Source organism: Uloborus diversus, chromosome 8 (assembly GCF_026930045.1).
Source record: "Uloborus diversus isolate 005 chromosome 8, Udiv.v.3.1, whole genome shotgun sequence".
NCBI classification, from domain to species: domain Eukaryota; kingdom Metazoa; phylum Arthropoda; class Arachnida; order Araneae; family Uloboridae; genus Uloborus; species Uloborus diversus.
This window is the reverse complement of record NC_072738.1, coordinates 149,838,368-149,849,371: the sequence shown is the minus strand read 5'-3', so window position 1 is coordinate 149,849,371 and position 11,004 is coordinate 149,838,368. Positions and strand designations below refer to the sequence as shown.

The window sequence follows — 11,004 nt, the reverse complement described above, 5'->3', positions numbered from 1 at the left end:
ATCAAATAAATTCATGTAAATGGCAACAAGGTTTTAAGGCAATGTTTTTGTTTACATTTTACCAATGAAATCGAAGTTCTACTATATTTTCGACTAATTTAATATTAAATAAAATATCATAACATATTTTCCTCCTTTTTTTTGAATTTCAAGCCATGACTCTTTTACGGAAATTAAATACTAAACAAGAGATTGATCATGTTATACGAACCACAGAAGAAAAGGTTTTAGTTTTGCGGTTCGGCAGAGATGATGAAATAGGTTGCATGCAAACAGATGATATAGTAGGTTTTTCCAAATTTTATTCTCTGCTTCTTTACAGCGTTAGTCTCCAATTATTTTTAATCATCGGCCGCATTGAAAATATTTGGAGCCGAGTGGACCAAGAATCAAATAAGAATTTAGATCAGATTGTTTAGTTTGCTGTAACACATTCTCCCACCCCCCAGTGAAAAATCTCATTTTGACAAAATGAAAAACTAATAATGCAAGTGATCTGGAGCAATAATGATTTATTAAAAAAAAAAAAGTAACACAACTAAACTCTGTTTTATTCAGTAAATTACCGCCCATTAGCCAGGGCTAAAGCAGAAATACATGAAATACACCGCCAGCTCAGTCATTTCCAACCGAGGACTGCAGTTTCGTGCTTATTAGCACTCATCAGCCTGGCATAGGAAAGTGACTGAGCTGGAGATGGAAAACCTCTTAAGGAAGCCAAGAGTGCCAAACAAACTGGTAGCTAATATATCATTAGGCTGGAAATGACTGAGCTGGCGGTGTATTTCATGTATTTCTGCTTTAGCCCTGGCTATTGGGCGGTAATTTACTGAATATACCATGCCTTGCCTGCAATTCTCGAGTTGAACCGAACCATTGCTTCAGTCACTAGTCTGGTCTGCGCTAATTCTATATTAGCTACCAGTTTGTTTGGCACTCTTGGCTTCCTTAAGAGGTTTTTCCATCTCCAGCTCAGTCACTTTCCTATGCCGGGCTGATGAGTGCTAATAAGCACGAAACTGCAGTCCTCGGCTGGAAATGACTGAGCTGGCGGTGTATTTCATGTAAACTCTGTTTTGTTTGTTAAAATCAAACAAGCATGATATGCAGTGTAGCACCGTTTACGTTATTATGTATCAAACTCTTCAGAGACCAAATTAAAGTACGCATAATTGATTAAAACTAATTGATTAAAACGTAAAAAAGAGAAAGGCATAAATGGTGCTTCACTGTAAATCAATAAAATATTTTATGCAAGTATTGCACACATAAAAGCTCATTTAAATAATCCTTGGAACATAAAAGCTCAAAAATTTAGCAATAATTTATAATTTTAAATTATGAGTATACACAGAAGTATTTTTTGCCTAAAGTTTGTTTCCCTCAAAAATAATCTGTAAGTTAAACAATATTTTACTTTACTTTTTAATTTTATCTGCGGTGTTACTCCAGAGCACTATCATTAAAATGGAGAGGTTTTAAAAATTATTTTGAAATGTATTTAATACTAGAGGATCCGACAGACATTGTCCTGTTCAAACTTTGTAAATTGAAAAGTTAAAAAATTTTGGTAAACTATCAAGTATAATCAGTAAATTATATGGTAGGTATAATATGGCGGCCATATGGTAAATTATATGGCGGTGTATTTCATGTAAACTATCAAGTGTTTGAACCGTTTTGTTGAAAGAAATATGTAAAAAGAAAATGTTAAGATACTTAGTGCCACAATATACGTACATTTATTGCAACTTGATATATGTAATGCCCACTGAGCTGCAGGGCCATTGACAGGATTTATGGGCCCCTATGCAACTTTCTTCAGGGCCCCTAACTTTTTACTTGGATCTCCTCTTTCTTCGCTCTGCTTTTACATAAATATCTTAAATATTGTCAATGGGTCTAGGTCTAGTAAAAAGTTTTTTTTTTTTTTAACTGAAAGTTTTTTTTTCTTATGTGCAGGGTAGTTAGTTTTTTAACCGAAAGTCCTGCTGCAACGTCTCCCATATGAAAAAGAATTTTAACTATCGCAAAGCAATCGTTACTAGTTACAGTATAAGCAGATTTCTAAGTCACTAGTAACGATATTAATGTAATAAGAAAATTTTTGTCATTCCTTAAAATAAACATTTTTTTTTTAAATATATAGATGTCTAGAACAGAAAGTTTACTCAGTCAAATGGCAGTGATCTATACAATCAATATTGATGATGCACCAGTTTATAAAGATTACTTCGATGTGACCCATATTCCTTCAACAGTGTTTTTCTTCAACAGTCAACACATTAAAGTTGATTCAGGGTAAGAACTTGTTGAAAATAAGTTTTTTTTGAGCAATCACGATTGCTTATTGTTCTCATTTGACTGTTTTGATGTCCTATCATTTTATTTTCCCACCGCCACCCTCAGCACCCTGTCACCGTGGACCGGCTCCTCACAATGCTGCTCCTATAGCGAAAGCCGTCAACAGGTTGCATCCATGTCCTACACACACGCGCATACATACGCAGCTACACACACACATACACACAACTACCCACACATTCATACCTGCACACTGACACAAACACATATGCCTACACACATACCCCCCCCCACACACACATACACATACCCCTACACACAAACACACATACTCCCACACACAAACACACACGCCTACATACACACACTTGTGATTGCGAAACACATAATTTGAATTCAAGATGTCAAAATTCAAATTAATTTTTCTTTTTTTAAATTCATTTTGCCTTAATGTCTCATTCTATGTTTTTTTTTTTTTTTGTGTGTGTGTGAATTTCAGACAACTTTCAAAATATTTTTAAATTTTGCAATAGGTATTCAGCATATCCATTTCTAACCATTGCAAATTTATGCCAAAAATTGTATAGAACCCCAGTTTAAGATTTTTCGTGAGATTGAAGAGATAAAAAGTTAACAGGGGAAAAGTTATGCAATGGTTGTACAAATTTTCATTAAATACTATAAAATGATTTGAATTTTTCTGTAGTAGAGACTGGAAAATCTGAGGTAAATGAGGCGCATAAGCCTTGGATTATTAAAAACTCAGACTGTACTGAAAATTCTTAGCTCTTAATGTTTTACACTGCTCGGACGACACGAGAAAATGCTCTTTTTACTTCCTTGTGCAATGAATAGGAAGTATAGCCTAAACGAAATATTGAGCACTCAAATTTCAACATAAAGTTCCATTTGGATTGGCCCCTACAAGAAATTTGATTGTTTTTTCTTTTTCTTTTTATGATATCTGAGCATATTTACTGGGCCGACAAGAAGCTATGTCAGCACTGTCAAAAACTAGTGACCCGGCGCTATGCGTGTCCTGACTGGAAATCTGAAGTAGGGTAAGTTTTATGGGAGGAGGGGGCACGGCAACTAGACTGACATATTGCTTACCATCTTCAACATAATGACGGAAAATATAATATTCTAATTATACTTTTTTTGCCCAATTTTTACATTACAGTGAAGCACCGTTTATACGTTTCGCTTTTATACGTTTTTCAAATTGGTCCCTGCAGATTCTAATACACATTAACGCATTCCTACTATACGTTTTTTCATTTATATACGCTCTTTTCATAGTCCCTTCAAAAACACATAAACAGTGCTTTACTGTATATAGTGTATGTTTTTATTAATCATACATTTTTTTAAATTGGTCCCTGCAGAGTCTGACACACATTAACGTATACGGGTCATTCCGACGAAAATGGTACATTTCATGTCCGGCACTTTTGTAATTTTTAAAGAAAATTTGATAGTTAATATGAATTAATCATATTTTTTCTTTATTCTTCATGCAATTTTGTATCATGAGGTGTTTGTTGTTTTTAATATTTTGATTTAGGAATTCAAAAAAAAAAAAAAATATATATATGTTAGTCAAAAGGAAAAGTCTTGATGTCCCAGCCTCAAAACAGTGACTGTTAAAAAGTGATTTAAGTAGTTGCTTAGATGCAATAACAAAAATAATTTCCAATTATATTGCAACACCTTTATTGTAACAATTTAAACAATAAATTTTTTAAAGAAAAATATTGTTTTAAATGAAGATGTAGGGAGTTTACAATTGTCCCTACAGTTCACAAATTTTGAAATGTCCACTCTGTTAGTCATTAAAGAATAAAAAAATATTTTTACAAAAAAACTAGCAATACTTTTGAGATGGCCAGATGGTAAAAACTCCATGTTTAGCTAACCCTAGTGAATTCTACAGTCAACAAGCAAGGTAAGATTCATTCTTTGTCTCTGACAGTAAATTTGAGTAACAAAATGTCCACTATGTTACATTAATTTTACTAATTAAAATTTAAAAAAAAAATCTAAATTACATAGAAAGTAGTAATTTTAGAGTTACTCTTTGCTTTTGTATTACTATTTTAACTTACTTTATGTTTAGGTTTAGAAAAAATTTTTAACTACTTATTTGTCCACTCTGTTTATGTCCACTCTGTTACACTTCTTGTGTAACAGAGTGGACAATATTTATGGAAATTGTAAACAAATCCCACATGCTATTGATGTTTTTCAAAAAGGCTTAGCTTAACAAATTTATAGAAAAATTGAATTAAATACAAAATTTTAAAAAATGAAACGTATATCTATTTTCTCTGCTTAAACATAGAGATTACTCCTATCTTCTATAATAGTGTCCACTCTGTTACAGGTATGTCCACTCTTTTACAGGAATATTTTAACTGATTTGATTGTAATTTTTTTTTTTAATATTTAATTTAAAGGTTAATTTGCACAGAACTACACAATTACTAACTAGAATAATCCAACTTCAATCTTTTTTCAAGTTTGTTTCATATAACAACCTAACTTTTGCAATTGATTTTTTAAGGTTTTTTTATTTTTGAGTAAGATAATTAGCAATAAAACTTAAATGTACCTTTTACAATGACATTTTAAGCATTGTATGAAAGATATGTTCCATTTGTTTATATTAAAAAAAAAGAAATTCAAAAAATAATTAAATTTTGAATTTGTTGTTGTTTTTAAATGTGTAACAGAGTGGACAAAATCTTACATTTCTGATAAAAGAATTGAGAAAATTGGATATTAATAGCAAGTTGAACTAATTAATTTTTATAGTTCAGATAAATTGAATCTTTTTGCCATTATTTTACTTTAATTTTTGTTGGATTAGATGACTTTGAAAAAAAAAAAAAGTTTTGAAAACTAAAATGTACCATGTTCACTGGAATGACCCATACCTATTATATGTATTTACATTAATACGCTTTTTTATGCAGTCCCTTCAAAAACATATGAGCAGTGTTTCACTGTCTTATTAATTTCTTAGTCTCAGAGGTGGGGAAAGTTTATATGGTGGTAGTGAGGGGGAGGTGAGGCATGATATCACAACAACATTCAAGGAGAGTGGGGAGGCGCAGAACCTGAAAGATTGAAAACCTATGCTTTAGAGCAGCGTTTCTTAAATTGTGTTCCGCGGAACCCTCTCTCAGGGGTTCCATGAGATTTGCATATTTTGTTTTAACATCTTTCAAATTTGTCACTTAAAGAATTGACTAAAATAACGCCTTTTCAAAGATACATTTACTGTCACCTTCGCATATATTCTAAGCATTATTACCCAACTGGAATAGCCACTATGGGAACAATTTTATTTCTCCCCTAAAATAATGCAAATTTTGACTATCAAAAATAGCATGAAATGGTGCCTTTTAGGTTTTAACTTCGAAATTTTTTCGAGATCAATCCCAAAACGCCAATTTTTCAGCTAATGTCTCCAAAGATAACATAAAATAAATTGGGTTTTAAAATCTTCCATTTTAAAAAAGTTTCGGAAGAAGCTATTGACTTCCTAATATCGCCAAAAGAGTTTAAAAGTGGCTTCAATGTTGAACAAATTTCAGGAAAGCTCCACAAATCCCTCTCCTACAACATTGCCAAATATCACCATGAATTACGATTTTTGACACTAACTTCAAATATTTTGCCCTAGACACTAGCCACTCTCCCAGTATCTATGGCAATGCCATGGTGGCCTGATCGGTAAGGCATCGGACTTGACCAGAGGGTTCCCGGTTCGATCCTCGCTGGTCAAAGATCCGCCGTTTTCATTAATGGTGACTCGAGGGCGTTAAATATGCTCATGGTCACAAAGTCCTCCAAGTGAAACAATACTTCTGTGGGTGCTGGACCAGGGATTGCTCGGTTACCGATCTGGCTCAAAAAATCAGAGCACCGGGTTCGATCCTCGCTGGTCAAAGATCCGCCGTTTTCATTAATGGTGACTGGAGGGCGTTAAATGTGCTCATGGTCACAAAGTCCTCCAAGTGAAACAATACTTCTGTGGGTGCTGGACCAGGGATTGCTCGGTTACTGATCTGGCTTAAAAAATCAGAGCTGTCTTTAGGGTTCCATCCAATCGGTTAAGCCACAAATAGTGGCAAGTACGGGGGGACTCTGGAGTGAAAAGTTTCTATGGCAGCAGTTTGAAGGACAATTTAAGCATTTAACGAGTGATGACCAATTTAAGGAGGAGTACTGGTCACGAAGGTCTAAATGGTTTAGTTCTGTTTAAGGCCCCTACATATACAGCGAATCTAGTTCCGTCTGAGGGAACACACAGTGACATCAAAAACTCTGATTTGTACATAAATAAAAAAAGTGTTAAAAAATAAGAGATTTTTAAATTTTTAATTTTAAGGTTAAAAAACTTTTTCTACGTAAATTTAAGTGAATTATTAACACTCTTGTAGGTAAAGCACATTAGTATTTCTTTTTCTAACTAAGAAGATATTTTAATCATATAACTCATGTATAAACTCTGAGGTTATTAATCCCATTTAAAAATTCTGAGTATTTATCAGAATCACAAATAGAGGAGTGGACTGGTATTTTATAATAAGAAATACTAATCATCAATCATCAATAATTAAAATGATTTATAATTATGTGTGTTTAATTAGCGATTTAATGACAAATAGTTATTGTGATAGTCTCGTTGAGGTAAGAACTTGGTCATTCTCCGAAACAGAATACTGGCAATGCCACTGCAAACTATTGAAACACCAGGGGTTCCACAAACAAAGTGAGCATTAGAAAGGGTTCCACTAATCAAAGAAATTAAGAAACGCTGCTTTAGAGGGAAAATCTTATGATGTAAGAAATGTACAGAAAATTAATTTTTGATTTTGTTGACCAATATCATTTGTTAGTGTATATAGTTCTTTAATTTCGATTTATATTAAACTTTTTAACATTTCCCTCTCTAAATTATGGGTTAAATAATATAATTTTTATGCATAAAACTTTAGAACTTATTTTACCCATGCCAGACATCAGCTCTTTGGGATTGTACTTTTGAGAGGAGAAAAGGGGATATAATATTATTTGCTACAAAATGTAGCGAATAATATTAATTAATAGACCTACAGAGTGGTGTAGTAGATGGAGGCTGGTCGCTTTTGCCCAAAGGTGTAGGTTCAATCCTGACTTTAGTCGATGGATTTTCAAGATGCAGAAAGTTGACAGCGTCCATGTCATACGATTGTGTAGCATGTAAAAGATCTCTTTAGTACTCTGTTAGCTTTAAGTGCTCATGGCAAAATTAAATCCCGCATGCAATTTTGCAATGAAGGGGGCCCAGGTGTCTCCTTCTTGCTGGAAAACTGGGCATCAAAATTTCCAATATAAAAGCATCTGCTGGTAGTAGTACGACATGAAAAAATGGATGCTATAGGTTAGCGTTTCTTAAATAGTGTTCCTTGGCACCCCAGGGTACCACAGATTTCACTCAAGAGTTCCATGAAACTCTCTTTTTACTTCCTTTTACAAAAAAGAAAGTATTGTATTCACAAAAAAAAAATTAACTCAAAAATCGGCCTTAATTTCCATTTTTCTCACCCCCGAATGAATGTTGAGTTTTTTTTTTCGACCTGACCACACGTGGATATATGCCTAGGAACCTACAGACACCCGAAATATCCATCCCCTGAATTAATTACAACGGATTTTCTCGTGATGTCTGTAAGTATGTATGTGCGTATGTGTGTATGTATCTCGCATAACTCAAAAACGGTATGTCCTAGAAAGTTGAAATTTGGTACGTAAACTCCTAGTGGGGCCTAGTTGTGCACCTTCCCTTTTGGTTGCATTCGGATGTTCTTAAGGAGGTCTTTTGCCCCTTTTTGGGTAGAAATCATTGTTAATTTCGATGAAAACTTTAGTGGTGTTATAATTTCTGGGACACTTGGCGATATATTGCCAGTCTTTTGGTCGCCAAGTTTTGTTGCCAACTTGGCGACAAATTTGTTGATATTTTTTTTTATTTGGTTTCAATTTGGCCACATTTTTTTTTTTTTTTTGATATTTAGAGAGTAAACATTTGAATCACATTAAAATTGCCAATAATGGGGAAATGACATTAAATTAGAGTAAAAGGAAGTCATGTGATGCACACATCAGCTTGTTTTCAATACGTTCAAATGAATCACTTTAAAAAAAAGTTTGAGTGAAGCGTTGTCAATAGTAGATTAAAAATAATCCATTTTTTGTCAATGTAGGGGCTTCAACTATGTAGTGTCCGGAATACGATTTCTTTTATTGAAGTGCCGCTTGATCCTTCCTTGCACCATAAATTTAAGTTGATGCAGTTCAGTGAAATTCTAGTGCAATTGAAATGATGAATGTTCTCAATTGTTACAAAATTCCTTGTTGGCACTTTTACCATTTGCAATTAAGTGTATGTTTTTAACTTATATGCTGACAAAAAAGGACTATCACAACCAGCTTTGCGCTGAACCCGATCTCATAATGCAACTTTCACCCATAAAGTCTAATATTAAGATTGTATCTGGTTGTAGTAAAAATAGGCACCACTCATATCACAAAGTTAAAGTTTTGAATTCTTGCTTGAAATGAATTGTAGATATTTAGAGAAATTTTGTGTTAATTTTCAAATAAGTTTTTTAAGTCAAAAATTTCTTTTTAAGCAAAAAAATTTACTTTTATTTGGAAAAAAAAACCATTCCTAGAATGTTGCATTCAAACTGTACTTCTTGAGGAAGAAACGGGTTCGGGAAAAAAAAGGAAAAAAAGGAAAAAAAAGTCGGTTTTCAAAAAGGTCCACTTATCAAACAAATTAAGAAACGCTGCTATAGGTCAAAAGTTTGTGTCTTAATGCTCATTAGAAAGAAAAAGAAAAAAAAAACTAATACAAGAAATGATTCTTATTGTTAAAAAGGTTTGCGTCATATGATCTGTATAATTATGCAGATTTCCTTTGCCTTTTAATTTCATTTTTTTTAATTTTAATTTTTGTTTTCAGAACTCCTGATAACACAAAATTTATTGGACCTTTTCAAACGAAACAAGACTTCATTGATCTTGTGGAAGTTGTATATAGAGGTGCTATGCACGGGAAATACATTGTTAAATGTCCAATTGATCCAAGAAGAGTGACTAACTTTGAGTTGCTCTTCAAGGGGTACTGAATTTTTTGTATGAACATTATGGAATTGAAAATCAAACTTTATATTGATAAGTTCTAATGTACATAAATCCAATACAAATTTCAGTTGTACAAAGTTATTTATTTTCTATGACTTTTAATATAAAACATGTTATGTTTGTATATGTATGTATATAAAATTTAGAAGAAAATTTTTTTTTCTTAAATAAAATTAAAAAAAAAAAAAAACCTTATTATTTCCTTAAATGTTTTTCTTCAAATAGGACAAAGAGAAACAGTATAAATAACTTAAATGCATTCTTCAAAATTTTTTGGCTTCACAAAATTTAATTTTTTTTTTTTTTTGTTTTTTTTATCTGAATTATTTTGAACTGATTTACTTATAGTAACTTAACCCAACATTACGTTTACTGACAAAATATTGTTCGAGATTTTCAACCATACAAAGCTACTGCTCTCCCAATGTTAGTTAATTTAATTCTAAATAATATGAATGAGCTTTATTGAAATAGTAAAATTTCATTATTGACTTAAATACAATGAATGGCAATTTTTTGTACTTACAAAATATATTATATTAAAAATATGAATTTAAGGAAGAAATTGCACAAGTATTAAAATATTAGTGCATATTGTTAATCATCTATTTATTGTTTTTTAATCTATGATTTAAGAAAGAATTTTTGTTAAAACATCATGTAAAACTTAGTATATGCAAAAACCATTTAAAAAAGTGAAGCTTTTTTTTTTTTTTTTTGCACTTAAATGTTACACATTTGATAACATTCATTTGAATTATAAATGGAACTGAAATTAGTTGTCTTTTACGATGTTGTGAATTTACTTTCATAACGCTACCAACTGTTACATAAAGAAGCTTTTATGTAATAGAGTTATTGGCAATTTTTTTAAGTAAAATATTTTTTAAATGAACATTTTTGGGAAAAAATGTTAATTATTCACGAATTAAAACTTTTTAATATATATATTCATGCATTACTAATATTGCAGTAAATACGAACTGATTATATTACACACCTTTAGCTTTAGCAAACATTTGGAGAGTTTAAGACAGTAAAAGCCACCTGTTTTGTCTTAAACCTGTTTTGAAACGTCCAAAACTCAATCCTGCTTTATTTTCTTAAAAAGGGTGAAATATTATCTGCAAAATTGTATCTTATCCTCATGACTTTAGAAGCTTATGTTCTTCTTACTTTTGCTTTCATACCATAATTAAGGGTTATTCAATATAATTGACTTTGTAGGAAGTTGGAGAAACAAGTAGTGCACCATTTCATACTGTTTGAAAATACATTTGCAGTATGAGACCCCAATTCCGAAATTCGAAAGACCCGAAATCCGGAACTTTTTCCCTTAGATATTTTTTTTTCAATCAGGAGAAAAAGAGCCTTTTTCTTTTTCAGTTTTAAAAGTTAAAAATTCTTAACGTTTGGCAATTACTTTTCGGAAACACAGTACTGTCAGTTCAGCTTTTTTTTTTACTTCCTTTTACAAAAAGGAAGTATTGTATTCGC

General features: G+C 32.0%; 1 protein-coding gene across 1 annotated transcript; it reads left to right on the top strand.

The window, feature by feature from the left end:
- The first annotated feature begins 51 nt into the window (after positions 1–51).
- LOC129227850 (thioredoxin-like protein 4B) lies at positions 52–9,625 on the top strand. Its single transcript, XM_054862468.1, has 3 exons — positions 52–284; positions 2,150–2,301; positions 9,326–9,625. Exons 1-3 carry the CDS (start codon positions 156–158, stop codon positions 9,489–9,491), a joined length of 447 nt encoding a protein of 148 aa, XP_054718443.1. The 5' UTR covers positions 52–155; the 3' UTR covers positions 9,492–9,625.
- Positions 9,626–11,004: the final 1,379 nt, after the last annotated feature.

Bases quoted from the DNA above. Each gene is read 5' to 3' on its own strand.
- LOC129227850 (XM_054862468.1), top strand. From the start codon at position 156: ATGACTCTTTTACGGAAATTAAATACTAAACAAGAGATTGATCATGTT. The intron at 285-2,149 runs GTAGGTTTTTCC...TTAAATATATAG, and splicing joins GCATGCAAACAGATGATATA to ATGTCTAGAACAGAAAGTTT. The intron at 2,302-9,325 runs GTAAGAACTTGT...TTTTGTTTTCAG, and splicing joins CACATTAAAGTTGATTCAGG to AACTCCTGATAACACAAAAT.